The sequence below is a fragment of the Triticum dicoccoides genome, chromosome 7A (genome assembly GCF_002162155.2).
Source record: "Triticum dicoccoides isolate Atlit2015 ecotype Zavitan chromosome 7A, WEW_v2.0, whole genome shotgun sequence".
Taxonomy (NCBI): Eukaryota; Viridiplantae; Streptophyta; class Magnoliopsida; order Poales; family Poaceae; genus Triticum; species Triticum dicoccoides.
Window position 1 is genome coordinate 27,407,533 of NC_041392.1, and position 23,814 is coordinate 27,431,346.

The window sequence follows — 23,814 nt, forward strand, 5'->3', positions numbered from 1 at the left end:
AAACAAAAGGATCAGCATATTGCATGCTAATGACCCCAGCTGGGTTAGAAGGAGGAAAAACTCCAGCAATCATGCCCTGATTAGCTGCTTTGGCTAGTAGTCTAGTGAATACATCAGCTGCAAGGTTGAAAAGCAAAGGGGAGGCAGGGTCACCCTCCTACAATCCTATTTTTCATAATATAGCAATGAAATGTGATGGTTTCTAAACAAGTACGGTACAAAAATTCTTTCCATTCAGTAAGCAGACTCCCTGAAACAGGAGCAATGGGGTACCATGCCAAGGATAGCAAGCATGGCTGGACACACATAGTGGTGCGCGGGTCCATGGATCTCTAGACTGTTCACCGGTGTCTCTTGTTTTCTCTCTCTCTCTCTCATCATAAGATGAGTATAATGACGGTATTTTAGAGGTGAGTGTATGTCAGTATGCATAAGTTGTACTGTGTTAAAAAAACAGAAAACAATCTTCTCTTAGTTTAGGTATTTTTTTGCAAATCATATTTAGGTAAGTATTAATAGGTTACGAGGTTTTGGTGGAGCGGATAGGGGCTCGATGCATGCGGGTCTTCCCCTGGTCAGATCTGACGACCTTGGCTACCTTGATTTTTTTTCTTTCATTTTTGCAAACAATTCATCATTTTCATCACATTCACCCTCCACATCATGAAACTCATCACTGGAAGTACTAGGGATGAACAAGGGAGGATTTTGCTTAGGCGTTACCTTAACCTTGCCCGACGAAGCATGTTGCTTCACATCATCCACAACCGCCTTGGCCATTAAGCATTTGTGAGAGTTGCCCTTGTGGTCCTTCATGTTGTTATACTTGTTGACAAGTCTCAGTGTATTTTGGGAATCTTGGGATACGCCGGCAACACCACCAACATCATCGAACAACAACAGGTAGCCGTGTGGCCCTTGGTGGCGCCATGATTCTCCATAAGCTTCCCGATGCAAAACTTTTTCTGTGAATTTTCCTAAAAAAATCAACTCCATAAAATTGATCTTCCGAAAGTTCAAAAGAAAGTAAAAAACAATAATTGTCACTCGAAATTGGATTCATAGATTAATGTTGTAATACCGAATGGCTTGGAGTGTATCTCTCCATCGTCGGTGAAGAAAACCCCTGTCTTGAACTATCGATATTGAGACATACTTTTTCGTTATACCCGCAAGTTATGTTTATTGTAACCCAGTTACGGTTTGTTGTTATATGGTATTCTCATGGTCCAAGGACATAAGCAAAAGTTAACATTTTATATGAAAATACCAACAACATCGGTATGATCTCGCGGTAATTCATAACTTGGGTCTATCCAACATTGTTGTTTCGATAACAATGTGTTCTCTCATTATTGTTGGTATCCTCGTTACTTTAACAATGCCCATGATCAAGAAAACATGATCACCATCAATACATGAGCTAGTCCTAGAGGCATGACTAGGGACGAGAATCAATGCAATCATAGCACAAAAATATAAACATAATTATGAACATAGAAATATAAGAATATATTAATTATGGTCTCCATAGCATATTTTCAAAATCAGTTTTACTACCTTATGCCCACATAGGTATCTGCGGCCAAGCATGGACAGAGGTATTGCTGCCACCTCCCTCCTCCTTGGCACACCAATCTGTTCTAGCCACCGGTTTTAGAGGATAACATCCTCCACGCCTTCCCGTGGAGCGCCACCACCACCGGCGACATCGCACTCAGTCTTGATGACCTTGTCAGTTAAGATGAAACGGGTGAACATTCTATGCATGCACACATAGCGCAGTGGAGCCGATCTACCACTACAATACACATCTAGTAACTGTCTGCTTTAATCAATGCACAGTGATCATAGCAATGTGCATTTTTATGATCAATGCATTGATGAAAGAAAGCAATGCGCTGATCACATAGCAATCCAAGCAATATGTCTACATATCAGTGAGCAATCATACCAATCAGTCTAGTCATGAACACACACTATGATCCTAGCAATGGACCAATGAACAATCTGCAAATCGGAAGAAGCAACTGCCATTCCATTCCATTCCATTCCATTCCATTTTGAATGGACTGACTATTGCAAGTTCCATCTGTCCAACCAAACACATCAACATAAACATAACCAATCCATTCCATTTTGTAGTTGAAACAAACTGAAGAACGGAACCGACCGATTCCTATGGAATGGAATCATTACATTACATTACATTTGGTTCTCGAACCAAACACACCCTAACAGGACATCAAAAGAGCAGAGCCGGAAGGCATTCGCTGCCTGTAAAACAAGCATGTGTGTGTGCTGCTCTGCTCCTCCTCTGTTTTTGCTTCTGTCCATTTGCTGGAGCAGCTTTCATGCGCATGTGTGGGCATCCACCGGGAACAAGGTGAGAGAGTGAGGCTCTTGCCAACATATAACCTCTTCCGAAGACGTATTAAACTTACCCTGCAAAAAAAGAAGAAAAAAAGACGTATTAAACTTACAAAGAAAGTGTGTTCCTCGCCTATTGATTTTCATACATGCTAGCCTAGGCATGTTGTTAATATGTCACTTTCAAACACGGGGGAGATTTCTGTCGTGCCGTGCTTAGTGGAATTAATCATCGCTTAGAGTCCTTTGTGATTGCCGGCAGATGGACTAAAGTTTGACTAGTAGCGATTAGGCATTCCAAAAAGAATGGTTAGCAGCCCAATACGTCCGAAAGTCCGTGGAAACCTCATACGAACCGCACTAGATATCACCAGCAAAGCTAGATGAATGAACGTCAGGCAGAAGCAGCTCAATGGCCACCGCATCCATTTCCAGAGTCCTACTTCTTCTATCAGCCTTCTCTTTAGCTGCTCTAGGCACTTCTTCCCCGACTCCAACCAACGGCAACGGCAGCGACACAGACCTTGCCGCGCTGTTGGCTTTCAAAGGCCAGCTTTCCGATCCTCTCGGCATCCTTGTCAGCAACTGGACCACCGGCACGTCTTTCTGCCACTGGATCGGTGTCTCGTGCAGCTCACGGAGGCGGCGCGTCACAGCTCTGCACCTCACCTGCATACCCCTCCATGGATCGCTCACTCCTCAGCTTGGTAACCTCTCTTTCCTCTCGGTCCTTAACCTCACCAGCACAAACCTCACCGGTTCAATCCCTGATTCTATAGGGAGATTGCATCGCCTAAAATATCTAAACTTCAGGTTCAATGGCCTCTCGGGTAGGATCCCACCCACTATAGGAAACCTCACCAGGCTTCAGGTTCTTACCCTAGGCTTTAACAGTATCTCTGGTCCGATCCCGGTCGAGCTACAGAACCTACACCATCTCAACTCCCTATATCTGCAGCATAATTCCCTCGCCGGCACCATACCGGTCAATCTGTTCAACAACACAGCAATGTTGACTGTTCTAGACATTGGCAACAACAGCTTGTCCGGAGCAATACCGCCTTGCATCGTGTCCTTAGAAATGCTAGAGTTACTGGACCTGCAAGTAAATCATCTCGCAGGTCCGGTGCCCCCAGCCATCTTCAATATGTCCAAACTGCATTCTTTATGGCTCGGTGACAACTACAACTTAACTGGCTCTTTCCCAACCAACTCAAGTTTTAATCTACCATCGCTAGAAAAAATCATCCTTCAAAACAACGGTTTCACAGGTCAGATCCCACTGGGGCTCATGTCTTGCCAGTACCTTCAAATTATTGCCCTTTCAAGCAATTCATTTGAGGGTCTTGTGTCAACATGGTTGGGCAAGTTGACCAATCTCCGTTACCTTTTATTGGGTGGGAATGAGCTTTTTGGTCCAATCCCAGTTGCTCTCAGCAACCTAACTTCACTGTATGCCCTAGACTTGTCATTCTGCAAGTTGGCAGGATCCATTCCGGCTCAACTTGGACAACTTGGCCAGCTATCCGAATTGCACCTTGCCAGTAGTCATCTATCAGGTGCAATTCCACCTACCCTCGGCAATTTATCTCAACTAACTTACCTTGATTTGCAAATAAATCCACTGTCTGGATCCATACCAGCAACACTTGGCAACATTGCAACTTTGAACATGCTTATTCTAACGGATAACAATTTAGAGGGGAATCTGGGCTTCCTATCAGATCTTTCCCGTTGTAGGGATCTCCAACTCCTTTTCATAGAGGGAAATTCATTCACCGGACCCATCCCTAACCACGTGGGAAACCTCTCTACACAGTTGATCACTTTTCATGCAGGTCGCAACAAGTTAACCGGTGGACTTCCAGCTACTTTCTCAAACTTATCCAACCTTGAATGGTTAGATATTTCAAACAACCTACTCACCGAGGCAATCCCAGAGTCCATTACTACAATGAAAAATTTGGTGCTTCTTAACCTCTCTCGAAACAGTATCTTGGGCCCAATACCAACACAAATTGGCATGCTCGTGGGTCTACAAAAGTTGTTTCTCCAAGGAAACAAATTCATTGGCTCTATACCAACCAGCATCGGCAACCTTAGCATGTTGGAATACATTGACTTGTCCAATAACCAAATAAGTTCAAAGATACCGACAAGCTTATTCCAGCTTGATAAACTCATCCAGCTATTTCTTTTCCAAAATTTCCTTGCTGGTGCATTACCGACCAATGCTGATGGTCTAATACAAATCGATCAAATGGACATTTCTTCCAACTTCTTGACAGGAACCATCCCACAATCATTTTCTCTACTTAGGATGCTAACCTACCTAAATATGTCACACAACTCGTTCAATGGCTCAATCCCGGCCCAGACCAGCTTCAAAGGTTAACCAGTTTAGCAACATTAGACCTCTCCTCCAATAATCTTTCCGGCAGAATTCCCAAGTTCCTTGCCAATTTTACCTACTTGACTACATTAAACCTCTCATTCAATAGGCTAGAAGGACAAATACCAGGGGGAGGTGTTTTCTCAACCCTCACATTGCAATCTTTGATTGGGAATGCTGGACTATGTGGTGTTCCACGCTTGGGATTTTTGTCATGCCTTGCCCAATCCCACTCAAGCAGTAGGCATTTGCTGGAATATCTGCTCCCTGCTGCCATTGTAGCTTTTTGTGGTATTGCTATCTTCGCATACCTATTGAGAGGAAGAAAGCTTAAACAGCAAGATGTTGTTAATGCCTCAGCCGATCCGATTGATTCTGTAATACGCCATCAGTTAGTCTCCTACCATGAGTTAGTTCGTATCAATGATATTCAGTGCTGATAAGATGTTGGGGTCTGGAAGCTTTGGAAAAGTTTTCAAGGGACAACTGAGCAACGGTTTGATGGTTGCAATAAAAGTCCTAGACATGCAGCTGGAGCAGGCTATCAGAAGCTTCAATACTGAGTGTGGTGTATTGCGCATGGCACGACACCGCAACCTCATAAGGATACTCAACACCTGTTCCAACTTGGACTTCAGAGCACTTGTGTTGCCGTACATGCCTAATGGTAGTTTGGAGATGCTCCTACACTACCCTCAAGGCTCAACATATTTGGGGTTCCTTGAGAGGCTAGGCATCATGCTTGAAGTGGCACTGGCAATGCAGTACCTGCACCATGAACACCATGAGGTGGTCTTGCACTGTGACTTGAAGCCTAGCAACGTGTTGTTCGATGAGCACATGACGACGCATGTGGCAGACTTTGGCATCGCAAGGTTGCTACTCTGGGATGACACCTCTGTGATCTCTGCCAGCATGCCTGGGACAATTGGCTACATGGCACCAGGTACTTGTCTAGACCTTGTAATTAAGCCTGCTCGGTCTATTGTTGTTAAGCCCTTTTGGTCAACCAATCATGCCTTAAATTTCCTTTCATGAATTCCTTGAGCAGAGTACGGGTCCCTTGGAAAAGCATCACGGAAGGCTGATGTGTTCAGCTATGGGGTCATGCTCCTTGAAGTCTTCACTAGAAAGAGACCAACCGATGCCTTTTTCAATGGAGATCTAAGCCTTAGGCAATGGGTTTTTGAAGCGTTTCCTGCGGAACTCGTCCATGTTTATAGATGTCCATCTACTCCAAGGCGCTTCTGGCTGCAGCTTTGAAGGGTTTCTAGCGCCAGTATTCGAGCTGGGTTTGCGCTGCACCAGCTTCGCACCTGACGACAGGATGACGATGAGCGATGTGGTTGTGATGCTGGAGAAAATAAAAAAGGAATATGCTAAATCAGCACTTGAACAGAGTCATGCATCCGAATGATTCATCACTCTCGCCTATCTGTGTATGGATGCATCTGCCCTGCATAGGTACTGAGAATAGCATCCATTGTGAAACGAATGTTTTCCTATTTTGAATTGTAAAACTGATCAGAGAAAATGAGAGGTACCCTGAATATAATGTGCAGCTTCCTCACGTTTTGTCAATTATCTGAGTTACCCTGCCTCTGTTTCACATGAATGCAACCTGGAGCCTACTCCAATAACTGCGAGGTGTTGTAGCAGTGAGAAGGTCAGTAAAAATGAAGTCCTGGAAAATCAAAATATGTGCAGGAAAAAGAAAACCACGAAAGAACAGAAAAATAATTGGATGGACAAAGAAAAGGGGAAAAAGCTCACTAGAAAATTAAAAGTGAAGTAGAAAAAAAGTTTGTCAACCAAAAGCGACTACTCCACACTCTTGGGGGTGTTCTTCCGCCCCGTCAATAGTAACGACATAGGGCTGTCGCCCGACAGTCATTGCTTACAACTGCTGTCTTAACCGCTGGTGCTGACGAACACCACCGACGATTCCAGTGACCTATCAGTGCATGTTCAATTTAGTTCATTCAGCTATGACATTGGTCATCAGCCATCAGGTGGCGCTTGCCTCCGAACTAATCTATATTCAGTGAATTATAACACTAAAAAAATGGAACATTGGATTTTCAAGGATACTAAATCTCAACACGAATCCTAATCTCAACACAGATCCTAAGTTCATAACATGCATGCATGTAGCTATACATAGCTCTACGTCCGGAATGCCACCGGACGCATGCACGGCTCGCTAAGCTCATGAGCAAGCGCGATCTCGTAGGAGCGAGTTCCAGAAAAAAAGTATGTTTGTTCCAAAAAACTGAGAAGTATATAAATAATTGTTGCTGACCGTCTAGTTCATTTCAGATCATCCACCAACCAATCATTTTGTTTACCTAGATGAGTGTTGTACTGATTGGTTTGCAGAAGCAAATCATGACATTTTCAATTGGCCGATGCCATCTCCGTTGTGCTATTTTATAGTACTTTCAGTATTCTGAATCGTTTGATGTTTTGATGACAGGAAAACAAATGATAGTCAGCTACTACTATATGTTCAAGCACGGAAAGAAATGTGATTTAAAGTGACAATGTAACTGTGAATCATCAGTCTGACGCTGTTATGCCAGTATGTTTGGAACACTAGTTTCATGCCAAATCTACAGGATTCAGGCATGAGATGCCCCAAGAACTAAAGGTGGATGCTATACCAGGTCAACTAAAGAAGTGCCATACAAATCAGTCTCAAGATGTTACCAAATCCAGACTGGTGGACTGCATGTATAACTCCAGTCCATAGCATGATCACTCTGATGGTGTCTGATACAAACAAAGGAATACTTAATTAGCAACAAAACTGTTTACATAGCAAGAGCAAACTCTGAAGAAATCATGCTGATGCGGTACAGAAATAAGAGCAAAACTGTAATTATGGAAGTGCCCTTGTCTTGAATCAGGTTATAGATTCATCAAATAGTTCACAGATGTTACTACTACACTGGTGCACTAGTACACATGCAATTTCAATTTACTTTCTGACGGCGTAGGTCATGATGAAGAACATAGCCAATTCACATGTCAGGAATTGTTAGCCAATTTTGATCCCAAAAAGAAAAATAATTGTATGGCATCTGGAGCACAACTAGCAACCTGGATCTGAATATAATATGGAAAAAAACAGCATGAATGGATCTCTGGATTATTAATCCTTTAGCCAAGAACAAAGCAGAGTACTTGACCTTACCTTCAGATTGGCAGCTCGAGCCAAGCACGCCTACATTGCTTTCATTCTCCTTTGACTGATAGCTATCTACCTTAGGTTTAATTTTGAATTTCTTGGTAACTTTATATTTCTTTCATACTACTGACGACATGATTGGTGCAGAAGTACAAAACTAAAAAATACCACTAAAAATGTAACAGTTCTTCCAGCCGAACGTTTACAACAGGTGCCAACTGTAAAAGATATTTTACTGCATGAAGAACGGGATTACAAAGTTATCCATCTTCTCTTTTCTCTCAAGTTCGTCCTTCTCAGCAATCTGCTTCAGAGTAGTCCACCCTTTTCTTGCCCGCTTCCTTGAACTGCCAGCTGGCTGAGTAGAATCACCTGGTGCAGACTTTTTATTTGATGCTGACTTGCTATAACTTCCAGGGGTCTTGGCAGAAACTGAACCACAATTCTTCGCTTTATTGTTCAGTGTACTTCTAGTCTTCAATGGTTCTGCTGAACCTATAGGCGCAGTCACTTCCGCCAGTTTGCTCTTCAGAGGAGTAACAAAGTTTGACCCAGCTGGAAATTCTGCTTGAGAAGTGACATCGGGTTCACATGTTGTAGTATTTTTAGAAGCCGCAGATTCAATTCCATTCACACATTTATCATGTGCGCTTTCTACTTCGATTTTCTGCAGGATGTCTTCGTGTGCAGCCGCTAACTGACCATGATCCACCATTGAGAAAACTGCCCCTTTCTCCATTTTATAATCTTCAGGAGTGGATATTTTCAACCTGGATGCTGCTGTTACAGAATGCTCGATCCCCTTTTTAGTAGTTACTGTTGGCGCGTTCATAGTTTCTCCTTTCAACATTGTGCTAACAGGCTTTCTCGATGCTAACAGGCCCTTCACGATACCCTTTCCACTACCCCGTATCAGGTTTTGATCTCCACAGAAATGACATGCATAGACAACACTGTTTTGGCCAGGATTTGACTTCTTGCGCCGCTTTGCTTTCTTTTTGTTGTTCTTTATGCGGATTGTGCAGTTGAAACCTGGCTGTAAGATTGATTCACACCTGCAATATTCGAATAATCTTTCTTCAGAGGTACATTTAAGGCTTATTGATATGGACAAAGGTACAAAAATAGAAAACAAAATGCAGCATAAATAACAAACTGCATTAATCACATATATAATCTATAAATGTACAAGAATACCGCCGACCCTTCAACCTGGCCACTTATAAACATACAGCAGATTGGAGATGTATTGGTGTTAGTGTTGTTAGTTAATAGTATATTCTGAAGGACCTTTTTGCAAACTTGCTAAATGAAAAGAGTCTGAATGTGGTGCTCTGAGCTAAACACATAATTCCAAATATTCTAGCATTACTACAAACTGTAAGGCGTACTAAAAATAAATTGATACATACATACATACATAGCACTATAACAGATCTGAGATCAAAGGTTAAGCAAGACAGACAAGTTTGCGGTAATTTGCTCTAAGACGGAACACTCATACAACATTATCAGCACAGTTTTCTATTTCCAGTTCTTGTATGCTGGTAAGCTCACATTTTGACAATACAAGGATCCAGAGCCATCAGCTAAGGTGCATTCCGGTAAAGAACCAATGTAACATGCAAAATGTTGGTCCTGCAAATTGGACGACCAATAACCTTCCCGTCCTTTCTCTCGCTTTTGTGTAGTTCATTGTTTTAACCACAAGATGTTTCACTTAAATTTTGCATGTTCAATCATTTTTTTGGCCTTACGACCACCCATCTAAACATTATCTCTACCTGACAGATTGCTCTCATTGAATAAAACAAGTTTTTCAAAGCTATAGGAGACAGCATCTCAGCAACAATGGGTGCTGAAAACAGAACAGAAATCACTGCAATAAAGTGGTACCACTTAATCAATGTAAGCCAACAAATATTGTTGCTTAGTGAGTGTCAGGATTTTAGCAGAAAACAAGTAAATGCTTGAACTGATATACTGCATTGAGACACTTTGAGAAAGGTAATTGGAAGTCCAAGCAAACATGGATCCAGCAAGATAATTGTACAGCATATAGTTAACACAATTGTAGACCGATTTCAACATGTCAACTGTATGTGTATATATTGATACTGGGGTCCTTGGACTTAGTTGGCTTCCTCTTAGGATCTCAGGATGGAGGGACCTACTTCTAAACAGCTCCCGCTGGCAGCAACTTATGGCTCTATCTCTGCCTGCTACCTCTGCCTATGATATGCTGCTACTACGATATGGAAGGAAGAGAGGAAAGCATAAATCGAACAAATAAGTCAGCACGGCAGAGGATTGGAAGGAACGGATGAAAGCACAAATCATGAGTTCAGCAAGGAGCGGAGAGGGCAGATGAGAATATCACTCAGGAGAGCAGCAACGGCCGTTGTTGTGGCCCCCAGTCACTCCGGCATTGGCCTGACAAGGTTAGGCTTTGTAACACCCAGGAGGTGACTCGGTCTGGAGGCTGCGCGGGCAGGGACTAAGATTTTGAGTCGCATGAATCAAGGGGGTCAATTTGCCGAGATTAGTCAGCGACTAGTCAACCAGTTACTTGACTGTGCCAACCAGTACAGTCAATGTGCCCAGTCGACACCTAAGGTAGGACTGGTACACTGTCGCTCAACTCTTAATCATTTGGCGGAAGTTTCCATTAGATATTTCAAATAAGACTTTCCATGTAAAAAGTGAAAACAAAACTGACATACATCTCATTCACTCAGTCATTCTGTTACAGTTTTGCCTATGTGAACAAAAGAACAAAACTCGGGTAATAAGCCCCTAATACTTCCCCACTTATCCAATCAAATATTATCAGCAATGGCCTAAGAGAGAGAAAATTTACTGTATTGCCCGTTGGAGAGCTCATACAATGTGTTTGTTTCTCGAAGTCTCAGTTTGCCACATCACAAGATGCAGGCATGCTACTTTGATAGAACAAGCATTTGTCCAAAAACAATATAATGGTACATAAGTCGCACACAAATAAACTATAATAGAATTTCAAATGGGTGGATAATAATCAGATTGATACGATCAAACAATTAGACACATGAATAGAGCATTTTAAAAATACACAGTAAGCTTTAACTCTCACCTCTGGCAAAGGAAGGTGGAGGCTTCAACGGGAATCCCAGACGCCTCGGCGTTCGTGGCGAGGCGGTGGCCCAGCAGCGCCCCGATCGAGCCAACTCCCGCCTCCCCACTCGCCCATGCCCCCAGCCGCTGCAGGTGCTGGACCCTCAGGAGGGAGGGCACGTCGGCCTGCGCCTTCCCGGAGGTCTCCTCGCGGAGCGACATGGCCTGGTTCATGGGCCTGGATGCCGAGGAAGGGCCAGCATTGCCCGGCTTCTTCCCCATGTAGAAAAGTTTCTGGTTATACAGAGGGTCAACTAGTTAGACAAATCTAGGTATCTCCTCCACAATAAGAAATTGCATATTGTAGTAACATTTCCCAACATCTAAGAATCCATAACTGGCCTAACAGAATAAATCCACTCAGAAGGTGCAAATAAGATGAAAAACACTAAATAGAGAATATAAACAGCAGGTTCAGTATAGCAAGCCAGCACCATTGCCACAACAGGTGGCCACCGCGCGCGCCCAGGGATGGTGATATAAGCTGAAAAGGCTCGACAATCAATTTCTCCCTAGTATTATAAATTAGTCATATGCAGCTACCCATAGGAATTTTTCTGAACACCTGGCATGCACATGACAGAGTGACACATAAGAAAAAGAACAGGTAACCGGCAAAGATCTGTGGGTTGAGCCAGGATTGAGGCAAACCCCAGGCCAAAAAGAATGGGCAACATAACTTTTTTCCCAGCAAAATTCTTCTAGTTCTACGACATAAAAAACTGCTGACACAACACTGCATCAGTTTGAGTAACAGAAGCTGATAAGTGGTGATAAACATAATTCATTTCAATTCAGTTTCACCCTTCATATACAATGTTGAAATACAGTGGAGAGAGGAACTCAAACGCATCAATTTGGCACAAAATTTTTACCCAGTCCTGGCGCAGCAGAAAGAAAGGCAGCAGCACTGCGGAGCAGTCGGGAACGGCGGCCGCCGGCCGGGGCCCGGGGCTGAGGCAGGAACGGTGACTCTGGTCGCCGGTCAGAGAGGTTAGACACAAGCGCCCCGCGGAGTAGCGCAGGACGGCGGGGCGGGGCGGCGGCGGACGCCGGACGAACTGGAGATATCGAGAGGCAGAGGCGGTGCGAGCGGCTAGGTCGAGCAACAGGGAGAAACGGGTCCTTTTTGCCTGGGCTGTGCTCCACTCAAGTCCGAACTAGGGCCCAATAGAAAATTTATATCGGTAAACAGGCCGAAAAAATCCTGGGCCCAGGCCACAAACGCCACACTCAACCGATCTGAGCGTTGCTATTCTAAAAAAAAACTGAGCGTTGCTAAAAAAACCGTCTGAGCCAGACAAAATAAAAATTATGGTGTTTATCTCAAAATGAATATTGTGGCCAGTGTATTTTATATTTACTATAAGGGGCTTTAAAATGCCAAATATATGAAAATCTTAATGACTAAATAGTTCGAAATTTATATAAAATAGGTTTCAAAAGCTGTTTCGTACAAAAATCAGCAATATTTTGGGTCATTACAAAGAAAATGTTGTATGGGAAAAGAAATCTACGTGCGCCGTGCCGTGGTGGGCGCCCCAACGGTAGGAAACGGACGGGCCAGGTCACGTGACCCGCACCCGCCCCTGCGGCTGACAGCCCGGGCCCGCGCCCGCAACGGTCACATTGACCAGAAGCGAGGCAACGGTCCGATCCCCTCGGCCGTCCGTGCTCGATCCGACGGCCTAGCGCGGCGCCTCGAGGTTCCCGCCCGCTGTCGAGGCCGTTTCCTCCTTTTCCCCGGGCTTCTTCTTCCTCCCCTCCCCAATAGGTAGTAGAGTGGAGGTGAGGTGAGATCATCAGAAGAGGAGTGAGAGCCAGCCACAGTCAGAGAGTGAGGAGAGGGATAGGATAGTGAGTGAGAGTGAGAAGGTCGTCAATGGCGAGGAGGTAAGAACAGTGTGGCGTAGGATAGAAGAGTGAGCCAAATCCCCACCGCATCGCATCACATCCATCCATCCACCCTAGATTTTTCTTGTAGGATTTCTTCTCCCTTCTTCTCTGTTTTTATCTATCTTGATCTTTTCTTCTCTGTTTTTATCTATCTTGATCTTGGGGAAGAAAAATTGATGGAGGTCTTCTTTCTCCCTAGATGTTATAGGCCATTCTTTCTTCTTTCCACCTAACGATTCGTTGATTCGTTGATTCTTTCTGCAGAGTCCAAAATCCACAACCACTGAAAATTCTTTCCTGCATATACAGCAGATACACAAACATATTACATTCTTTTTTCAGTTTCTTTTCTTCTCTCGTTTTCCTTCTTTGGACTGACAAATTCTTTCCAAGAACGCCAACTTTCCCCTGTTTTTCGGTCCACATCCATCCATCCATCCATTCATATACCACACCTCACTGAAGCTCGAGCTGTAGCCACACACATATCAGAGAGAGATTCGAGAGTGAGTGTGATCAGCAAAGCAGAGGAGGAAGAAGAGGAGGAGGAGGAGTTACATTGCACTGCTGAATCCGCTGGTGACGCCTGTCTCAGGGATGTTGGCAGGCTGCTCCTCCTTGTCGTCCAGGCATCAGATGAGCACGGCGCAGCGACTACCATGCGGCTTCTCCAAGCGGGGCGGCCGCGGCGACTCGGCAGTCCCCGGCGCCGCCCCCCGCGGCGTGCCGGGCGGCGACGGCCGGGGAGGCAACGGCACCTGCTCCTTCCGCGCGCACCCGGCGCCGCCGATCACCCAGGCCGTGTCCTGGGGCGCCAAGCCGGAGCCCTCCGTCGTCGGCGACGGCGGCGGCCGGGAGATGCGGAGCAGGGCCGTCAAGCGCGCGCACGAGGGTGAGTCGGCGGCGGAGGAGTACGGCGCCCCCGCCGTCCGCGCCAAGCGGACGCGGATGGGCGCCGACGGCGACGAGGTATGGTTCCATCAATCCATTGCAGGGCCGGCGGCCATGATGCAAGTGGCCGCCGGGGAGGGGGGAGGGGAGGAGGAGGTGGCGGAGGAGCAGAAGGTGTTTCTTGTGCCGAGTGCTGCGGCCTTCCCACACGGCATGGCGGCCGCCGCGGGGCCGTCGTCGCTGGCCGCGGCCAAGCAGGAGGAGTTCAGCAAGTCGCCGTCCCACTCGTCGTCCTCGTCGGGCACGGACGGCGGCTCCTCGGCCATGCTGCCGGTTGAGCCTGCTGGCGTGAGGAGCTTCGTGGTGCCCGAGGCGGAGCGGGAGGCGCTGGAGCTCGTGGGCGCGCTCACCGCGTGCGCCGAGGCCCTCGCCGGCTGCCAGCACGACGCCGCCAACTACTACCTGGCGCGGCTCGGCGAGACGGCCTCGCCGTCCGGGCCCACGCCGCTGCACCGCGTGGCCGCCTGCTTCGCCGAGGCGCTCGCGCTCCGCGCGGCCAACATGTGGCCGCACGTGTTCGACGTCACCCCGCCGCGCGAGCTCACCGACGCCGCCTTCCACGACGACGACGACGCCCTGGCGCTGCGGGTGCTCAACAGCGTCACCCCGATCCCGAGGTTCCTCCACTTCACCCTCAACGAGCGTCTCCTCCGCGCCTTCGACGGCCACGACCGCGTCCACATCATCGACTTCGACATCAAGCAAGGCCTCCAGTGGCCGAGCCTCCTGCAGAGCCTGTCAACGCGGACGCCGCAGCCGCCGGCGCACGTGCGGATCACCGGCGTCGGCTCGTCGAGGCAGGAGCTGCAGGACACCGGCGCGCGCCTCGCACACGTGGCCGCCGGGCTGGGGCTCGCCTTCGAGTTCCACGCCGTGGTGGACCGGCTCGAGGACGTGCGCCTCTGGATGCTCCACGTCAAGCGCGGCGAGCGCGTCGCCGTGAACTGCATCCTCGCCGCGCACCGCCTGCTCCGCGACGAGACCGGCGGCGCGCTGTCCGACTTCCTCGGCCTCGTGCGCAGCACGGGCGCCGCCGTCCTGCTCCTCGGCGAGCACGAGGCGGCGGGGCTGAACGCCGGGCGATGGGAGGCGCGGTTCGCGCGCGCGCTGCAGCACTACGCCGCGGCGTTCGACGCGGTGGGCGCCGCCGGCCTGCCGCCCGCCAGCGCGGCCAGGGCCAAGGCGGAGGAGATGTTCGCGCGGGAGATCCGCAACGCGGTGGCGTTCGAGGGCTCCGACAGGTCGGAGCGGCACGAGAGCTTCGCCGGGTGGCGGCGGCGCATGGAGGACGGCGGGTTCCGGAGCGCCGGCATCGGCGACCGGGAGGCGATGCAGGGGCGGATGATCGCGAGGATGTTCGCGCCGGGCAAGTACGGCGTGCACCCGCAGGGCGACGGCGAGGGGCTCACGCTCCGGTGGCTCGACACCCCGCTCTACACCGTGACGGCGTGGACGCCGGCCGGCGACGGCGCAGGAGGCAGCGCGACGGTGTCGGCATCCACCACAGCATCACATTCTCTGCAGAGCTGAACAGGAAGTGAAGAAGAAACAAGAAAGAACTGAACTTTTTCAGTGGTTCTTTTGCTAGTGAGACTCATTCATTTTGTTAGTTCATAATACAATCTGACCAAATTCTTTTATACATTCATTCATTCATCACCACCATCAACAAAGATGTAGTAGCTTTTCTCTTTTGGTTTACAGTGATATGATAGGAGGAAAAAGATTCAATTGTTATTAGCTAGCTATGTAGTAATAATTCTTCATTCTTTTGGCTGTCGATCCCTGCAAGAATCAGCTGCTTGTAGAAGAAGAAGCAGCAGGGACATTTCACAGCATTAATACATTCTTTTCAGCCATTATATGGAACTTGTAATCTTTGTTCAGATTCAGAAATGAAATGGAATCATCAATAGACATCAATCCTTCCATGTTGTGTGTTGGATTAGATATTTTTTTTCTTGTCTGAATCTCATGTGGTGTTCGTGTTCCAGAATTCAGAGAGATAAACTGCACAGATTCAGAGAAGCTCACTCTTGTTATATGAAACCATCTCCGTTCAGAGTCGGAAAGGAAATGGAACCCAACCGTATGCTGCATATAAATTTGTGTATCATCTGAAATGTTTGTGTTTGTCCATCCCATGGAGACAAAAAAGTAATGAAATCCTGTATGCATAATTGTTTCAGAATTCAGAGAGATAACTGAACAAATTCGTTGACTGCAGTTGATAACTGAACAATTTCAGAGAACTCACTCTCTCTCTTTTTCTTTTTGAGTTGGAATGGTAGAATAAAATTCAGGGAACTCACTCTAGTTCTGGTGAAATGGCAGAGTAAATTATCTAAACTATTATGCCAGTCCCATTTGCATTGTTGTAACTGAGGTGTACAATGGCAGCAATGCATGTTACAACTTGCTTCTGAACTAAGCTTCCAAACAACTTCCCAGCAGTTCTCACTCAAGAGCAGCAAAATGACGAGATGAAAAGCCGCTGCATTGGTCCTGCTGTTACCACGGCTGTGCATAGCAGATGAGCTAATGGGAGTATCAATTGGGGCCAATAGCGTTGCTTAAAATCCCATCTCGTACAAATTTACATATTCACAGTAGTTATTATGGTGCTCATATAATACGTGCTATTTGGATGAAGTGGAGGCCTTTAGTTTGTCTAGGAGATAACAGAGCCTGGTTTATGTGAGAAACAACAGAGTGCGGATTCAGTGAGGAACAACTTTGATATTGGGGAGCTTAGTTGACTGAAATTTTGAACTTGCTAATCTTGATTATTCCAATTGTTGTTGCCTTAGTGCTCTGCTCACATAAGTAGGGCCCTGCAATTTCACATATGTCAACTTCCTTCATGCCCTTGTGGTATTACGAGTCAAGAGTCACACCATTCTGCAGCATCACACTTACCGTGTGATTTATTCAACTGAAGTTATGGCCCTCACTCACTCTGCCTTGTTATATATATCTAAACCATTTGCAACGCTGATGTGTTAGCTCACTCCTTCTGTTGGGTGTCAGGTGAGAAGTCATGAGGTGCCACATTTTGTGTTGAATTTTTGTGGTGTCTTGCCGACGGAGCTGAGGTTTTAGAAGAAACTGCAAGGAGATGTGGACTAACCTGGACTCCAATGCAGTAGTGCATACTTACAATTTCGGTCGTAAAACACACAAGTCCAAATGAGAGCAGTCATACACCAGTTTTGCTGCTCTCATTTTACTATTGAAAAGTTTGCTACTCAGGCTGCTGGCCGGCATCGGCACCACATGCTCGCTCAATGTACCAGCTCATGAGAAATCCTGCTTGGAGACACCGGCGCCAAACTTCTAATCCAGGCTTATCGTCGCACTTGCGTTCGAGCTATCGGATGTATTCCTCCAGTAGAATGACTGAGATTGCTTGTGCAGGACCAACTCTTCTGATCATTGCTCAATTAAATACAATTTGGCCCTGGTGAAACAATCTGGGTCACATAGTTGTGCACACATATGTGCGTCTTCTTCCGCAAACTGGGCTGCCTTTCCGTATGGTCTTTTGATCTATAGAAGAATAAAGAATTGCGATCAAGTGTCAGCCGTCCTTCCCCTCCAAAAAATAAATAAATCCAGTGTTGGGTCTGAGGAGGCCATTTTCTAGTGTCAATGGTTCAGCAACAAAACTTACGGATGACATATGAAACACCAATTATTGAAAACATGAAGGCTGGAAAATGTCACATAAGAATGCAAATCTGGTGAGGAAAAGCTTTGATGTGAGGGTGTTTAATTAACTGGATTTTTGAACCTGCTAATTTTGATTATTCCAATTGATGTTGCCTTAGTGCTCTTATAAGTATCATCTGAAATGTGTGTGTTATATTTAGATATTTGTTCTTGTCTATATCCCATTCCCATGGAGATAAATAGCAAATTCTGTGCACAGAATTCAGAGAGATAACCGAACAGATCCAGAGAACCTCACTTTTGTTATATGAAACCTTGTAATCTTTGTTCAGAGTAGGAAATGAAATGGAATCAACAAACTATTTAAATGTTTGTCGTTCGATGGAAACTTTGTTCTTGTCTGCAACCCATCTTGTGTTCCATAGAAGAAAAAAAGGTAAGAAAATCCTGCATGCATAATTGCTTCAGAATTCAGAGAGATAACTGAACAAGCTCGTTGACTGAAGTTGCTAAGTCAACAACTTTAGAGAGCTCACTCTAGTTCTGCTGAAATGGTAGAGTAAATTATCTGAATTATTATTTTAGTCAGACATTGTCTTTGTTTTAACGGAGGTGTATACTTTCAATAGTAAAAAGAGAACCCACATAAACCACTTTGGGTTTGATGTACCTAAATGTAGTAAACCCTTTGTGGAGAACTCGAAGAGCATTAAAAAGCATATTTTTACGATTGGCGAGAAAGAGGAAGTAAAGATTGGCATGAGAAGGTTGCTAGATCTCCTTTTAGTTATTTCAGTGATTATTAATTGGCATCTTTCATTTTCATGGAGATCATGTTTATATTCAATGGTTGCTTGCATGACAGATGTTGTTGTGCCAATTTTCAGGTACTGGGAGTCTTTCCATCTGTTCCTATTTATTTATGTTAAATATTCGCTTTCTCTTAAAATAAATTGTACTCGGAGATAGTTCAAAACACATGTGCTTTCGGAGCTTATAGTCCCTGCATATTAACTAGATAAGTGGAACGACACACTTTTATAATTTTCTTTCGTATGACACATCGCTAAGAACAAAAGCCAGTGAACAAATTAATTCATAGCTTTCGATATAAATCAGTATGTAGAAGATTCATAACAAAACTAGGTTTAAGCTAGCCCTTTAACTTTAGATAAATACTACTCCCTCTGTTCCAAAATAGATGACTCAACTTTGTACTAACTTCAGTACAAAGTTAGTATAAAGTTGGGTCATCTATTTTGGAACGGAGGGAGTAGCTAAGAAAACACCATTGTTCACACAATCTCCGAATTGCCTGTTCAACTTTTGTACTCAAGAACAAGAAAATGATGACAAAGAAAACCGTAACTTTGGATATTTGTTCCTGTTGGAATCATAGACTATTTTATCAATCCTTTCATGTTGTGTATATAATCTCCGTGTCATCTGGAATGTGTGTAACTTTGGACATTTGTTCTTGTTGGAATCACATCCTAAATGTTCCCGAATTCAGAGAGATAACTGAACAGATTCAGAGAACCTCACTCTAGTTATATGAAACCTATCTTTGTTCAGAGTCGGAAATGAACTGGAATCAACAGACTGTTCAACCCATCCTCTAGTTGTGTATAATCCTTTTATCATCTGAAATGTTTGTGTTTCGATGGGATGTTTGTTCTTGCCTGCATCCCATATTGTGTTCCATGGAGAGAAAAAGTAAGAAAATCATGTATGCATAATTGCTTCAGAATTCAGAGAGATAACTGAAGAAACTCATCGGCTGAAGTTGATAACTAAACAAATTCAGAGTGCTTCTGGTCAAATGGTAGATTAAATTATCATGTCAGTCCCACTTTGGATTGTTGTAACCGAGGTGTAAAATGGCAGCAACGCATGGTACAACTTGCTTCTGAACTAAGCTTCCAAACAGCTTCACAGCAGTGCTCACTCAAGAGCAGAGAAATGACAGAATGAAACGTCACTGCATTGATCCTTCTGTTACCACACATTCCTAGCTACTCAGGCTACTGGCCGCATAGGTACAAGATGCCATTCCATTCCGATGCCTCATGCTCGCTCAGGGTAGCAACTGGTGAGGAATCCTGCTTGGAGTCACCGGCGCCACCAAGCTAGAGATTCAGGCTTAACGCTGCACTTCCATTCAAGCTACCGAGTAATTAAGATTTTGCTTGTACACGATCAACTCTTCTAAATATTGCTCAATTAACTACAATTTGGCCCTGGTGACAGAATCTGGGTCACGCAGTTCGACCTGGTATCTTATACTCCCTCTGTTCACTTTTATAAGACCTTAAAGACATTTGAGACAATGTGCAAAACAACCCATTTTGAGCTGTCTGAAATGACTTACAAAAGTGAACGGAGGGAGTAGAAGTAAAGATACTGGATACAGAGGTTATGGTGCTCATATAGGTGCATTATTTGGGTGAAGTGAAGGCTTTAGTTTGTCTCGGAGATAACAGAGCAGTCAGATCTTGATTTATATGAGAAACAACACAACGCGGATATGGTGAGGAACAACTTTGATGTTAGGGAGTTTAATGAACTGAATCTTTGGACCTGCTATTATTCCAACTGCTGTTGCCTTAGTGCTCACATAAGTTTTATTCTGTTGAGAAACTAGTGCTCAGATAAGTAGCGCACTGCAATCGGACATATGCCAACTTCATGCCCTTTGTTGGACTATGGTCAGTTGGTCATGCTTGTTATTGTTACACCATATGAGCCATTAGTCACACCATTCTGAAACACCACGCTTACCATGTGATTATTCAACCGAAGTTTTGGCCATCACTCACTTTGCCTTGTTATATACTCCCTCCCCATTATATTAGGCGTATTAGTTGTTAGCATGAAAACTAGCGCATCGAGCGTTAGGTGAGTCGAGGGAGGCATCTACGACTGGGAAAAAAACCAGGGAGACATGCACGGAGTGGGTGCTTGTTAGCGCTAACAGCAGGAGAGACCCGTCGCCATTTTTCTCTCCAGAAAAGTAGCGATCTTGGGCGTGGTTAACTGCAGACCATTTGCAGTTTTGCTGTGTCAGCCCACTCATTCTGTTTGGCGTTCGGGTGAGAAGTCATGAGGTGCCACATTCTTTGCAGAACTTTTGTTGTGTCTTGTTGACGAGCTGAGATTTTAGAAGAAACTGCAAGAAGATGTGGGCCAATCAGGTCTTCGCCTGTCTGGTGCACATTTAAAATATCTGTCGTAAAACACACTGTCCCAAATGAGAGCAGTCATACACCAGTTTGCTGCTCTCATTTTACTATCAAAAAGTTTGCTACTCAGGCTGTTGGCCGATATAGGCACCTCATGCTCGCTCAAGGAACCAATTGGTGAAGAATCCTGCCTGGAAGCACTGGCGCCAACCTTCATGTCCAGGCTCATCATGGCTCTTCCTTTCGAGCTATCGGATGCATTCCTCCAGAAGATTGATTGAGGTTGCTTGTGAACGACCTAATCTTGTGATCATTGCTCAACTAAGGACAATTTGGCCCATGGTGAAACAATTTGGGTCACACAGTTGTGCACACATATGTGCGGCTTCTTCCACAAACTGGGCTGCCTTTCCTTGTGGTCCTTTGACGTTGCCTTAGTTCTCTCATAAGCATCATCTGAAATGTGTGTTTTAGATTGGATATTTGTTCTTGTCTGAATCCCATGTGGTGTTGTGTATCCCATTCCCATGAGATAAATAGCAAATCCTCTGCGCAGAATTCAGAGAGATAACCGAACAGATTCAGAGAGCCTCACTATTGTTATATGAACTTTGCAATATTTGTCCAGGGTAGGAAATGAAATGGAATCAACAGACTATTTCTTACATCCTCCATAATGGTTCTTTTTTGCATCCCATGTTGTGTTCCATGCAGAGATAACTGAACAACTCGTCGTCTGACGTGGATAACTGAACAAATTCAGAGAACTCACTCTAATTCTAGTGAAATGGTAGAGTAAATTATTATGTCAGTCACACTTTGCATTGTTGTCACTGAATGGTGTAAAATGGCAGCAATGGATGGTACAACTTATTACTAACCTAAGCTTCCAAACAACTTGCCAGCAATGCTCACTCTCAAGAGCAGCAAAATGACGGAATGAATAGCCACTGCATTGGTTTTTCTGTTACCACGTCTGTGCATAGCAGATGAGCTAATGTGACTTTCAATTGGGGCCAATAGTGTTGCTTAAAATTCCATCTTATACAAATTTACATATTCACAGTAGTTGTTATGGTGCTCATATAGGTGCATTATTTGGATGAACTGAAGGCCTTTAGTTTGTCTCGGAGATAACCGAACTTGATTGACAAACAGCTTTGATGTTAGGGAGTACAATTAACTGAATTCTTAGACTTGCATATCTTGACTATTCCAATTGTTGTGGCCTTGGTGCTCGCACAACTAGGGCGCTGCAATATCACATATGACGACTTCATGCCATTGTTGCATTATGGTCAATTGGTCATGCTTGTTCTTGTTACACCACATGAGACACGAGTCACACAATTCCAAAGCATCATGCTTGTCGTGTGATTGTTTTAGCCATCGCTCAGTCTTCCTTGTTATATACGATCTGTTTGCTATGCTTATATTCGCTTTCCTTCCGTCAGTTATCAGGTCAGGAGGTGCTACATTGTTTGCTGAACTTTTGTTGTGTCTCATCGGTGAGCTGAGATTTTGGAAGAAACTGCAAGGAGATGTCGATACACCGTCTACCCTCCGCTTCATTGGTGCACACTTCAAAGTTCGACCGTAAAACACACTGATGTTAATGAGAGCGGATGTACACCAGCTAGTACAAGGGCATCATATATCTAAATGCGGCGTAGCAAGCCGTAACCCCTGGTGTATGGCATCTGAGTGTCAGAATGAACAAACACTCTTCTATGGTTAGGGAAAAAGAGGCAGCTTGGATTTTGTGGCAAAGTGAGCACCCATGGAGAAAGTTTAGGAGTGTGGCTTTATGGGTGATGTTGTTGTGCAAATTTTGAGCTAGCATTTCTCATTTTCTTGCGAACTGTTGCACATTTCATGGCTTCCAGCAGTAAAATGAGTCCAGCCTGCATAAACCACTTTGGGCTTTATGTATCTAGATGTAGCGTAGCAATCTCTTTGTGTTGAAAACTTGAAGAGCTTGTGAGAGTGTGCTGTTAGATGTGTATAGTTCATTGTGTACATCCCCATTGTGTAAGGGGCTTTTCTGCACTTTACCACATCTGTATATGTTGACCATTGGCCCTCAGTAAAGCTTAGTTGCTCATTATCTAATATGGTATCAGATGCTAGGTTTACCTCTCTCCCGCACGATGCAACTCCGTGCGTGCTCCACCCTCATCGCTATCGCTGCTAGTCCCCGTTCCTAGCAACGTGACGTATCCCGCTTGTCCTTGCCCTGCTTCATCGCCAGCAGGACGTCTAGCGCCATCCCCCTCGTCCTCGCCTGGATCCGCTGGCTACCCGGCCCTCTCTTGCCTGGCCGCCGCCGGCCAGACCTCTTCTGCCCGGCTGTCGCCCGACTCTCTTTTGCCCGGCTGCTGCTCGACCCTCTCCTGCCCGGTCGCCGCCCGACCCCTCCGCCCGGCTCGGCCTCTATTTCTGCCCGGCTTCTAGCTCTGCCTCCCTCCGGCTCGATCTCTACTTCTGGATCGACCGGCTGGTCGCTGCCACTGCCCTCTTGCCTCGCTCGCTCTTGGCTTGCATCGCGCTCGCTCTATTTCTGGATCGAGCGGCTCGTCTGCTCGCGTTTTGGGCTCAAGTGCGCCTTGGCCCGATCTAGATCGGGTCCCTTCTGTCTGTTGACCAAAAAAATGAGATAAAAGGGGGGATATCTCAGTATGTCATCTTCAGGCTATGTGGCTGTTCCTCGATGCTCGGTGATCTTTGATGACACCAACTATGCCGAGTTTGTAGGCTTCATGCGCATTCATATGCGTGGTCTTCTTCTCTGGGGTGTTCTTTTTGGCGAGGTCCCCTGTCCGCCATGCCCTGTTGCGCCCGTGGCCCCAATCCCACCAGTGCCGCCGGTCCTTGCTGCTAATGCTTCTCAGGTTGACTGGGATGCTGCCAAGGCTCAGGATGATGCTGCGGTTGATGCTTATGATCAGCAGGTATCCGCTTATTCCGATGCTCTCTCTCTATGTACCGGGATGATCTGTCTGCTTACA

General features: G+C 45.6%; 2 protein-coding genes and 1 pseudogene across 4 annotated transcripts; 2 read left to right on the plus strand and 1 right to left on the minus strand.

Annotated features, from left to right (window-relative positions):
- Nucleotides 1–2,063: 2,063 nt before the first annotated feature.
- On the minus strand, nucleotides 2,064–12,222 carry LOC119332162. 3 transcript variants are annotated; one of them, XM_037605328.1, is made up of 6 exons: nucleotides 11,981–12,222; nucleotides 11,065–11,339; nucleotides 7,959–9,007; nucleotides 7,472–7,534; nucleotides 6,307–6,402; nucleotides 2,066–2,445 (listed from the first exon to the last, which is right to left on the minus strand). In XM_037605328.1, the coding sequence occupies exons 2-3, from the start codon at nucleotides 11,325–11,327 to the stop codon at nucleotides 8,185–8,187; spliced, it is 1,086 nt and encodes a 361-aa protein (XP_037461225.1). In that variant the 5' UTR covers nucleotides 11,328–11,339; nucleotides 11,981–12,222; the 3' UTR covers nucleotides 2,066–2,445; nucleotides 6,307–6,402; nucleotides 7,472–7,534; nucleotides 7,959–8,184. The 3 variants fall into 3 exon arrangements, with proteins under 3 accessions (XP_037461224.1, XP_037461225.1, XP_037461226.1); XM_037605329.1 differs by having other exon boundaries at nucleotides 7,426–7,534; XM_037605327.1 differs by having other exon boundaries at nucleotides 2,064–2,445; nucleotides 7,472–9,007.
- LOC119332161 lies at nucleotides 2,440–6,391 on the plus strand (annotated as a pseudogene).
- A 638-nt stretch (nucleotides 12,223–12,860) lies between the features above and the next one.
- On the plus strand, nucleotides 12,861–15,883 carry LOC119332120 (protein DWARF AND LOW-TILLERING-like). Its single transcript, XM_037605289.1, has one exon. The coding sequence runs from the start codon at nucleotides 13,599–13,601 to the stop codon at nucleotides 15,480–15,482; it is 1,884 nt and encodes a 627-aa protein (XP_037461186.1). The 5' UTR covers nucleotides 12,861–13,598; the 3' UTR covers nucleotides 15,483–15,883.
- The last annotated feature ends 7,931 nt before the right edge of the window (nucleotides 15,884–23,814 follow it).

Coding starts and splice junctions, on each gene's coding strand:
- LOC119332162 (XM_037605327.1), bottom strand. CDS start 11,327: ATGGGGAAGAAGCCGGGCAATGCTGGCCCTTCCTCGGCATCCAGGCCC. Junction 9,008..11,064: donor TCCACCTTCCTTTGCCAGAG/GTGAGAGTTAAA, acceptor CGAATATTGCAG/GTGTGAATCAATCTTACAGC.
- LOC119332120 (XM_037605289.1), top strand. CDS start 13,599: ATGTTGGCAGGCTGCTCCTCCTTGTCGTCCAGGCATCAGATGAGCACG.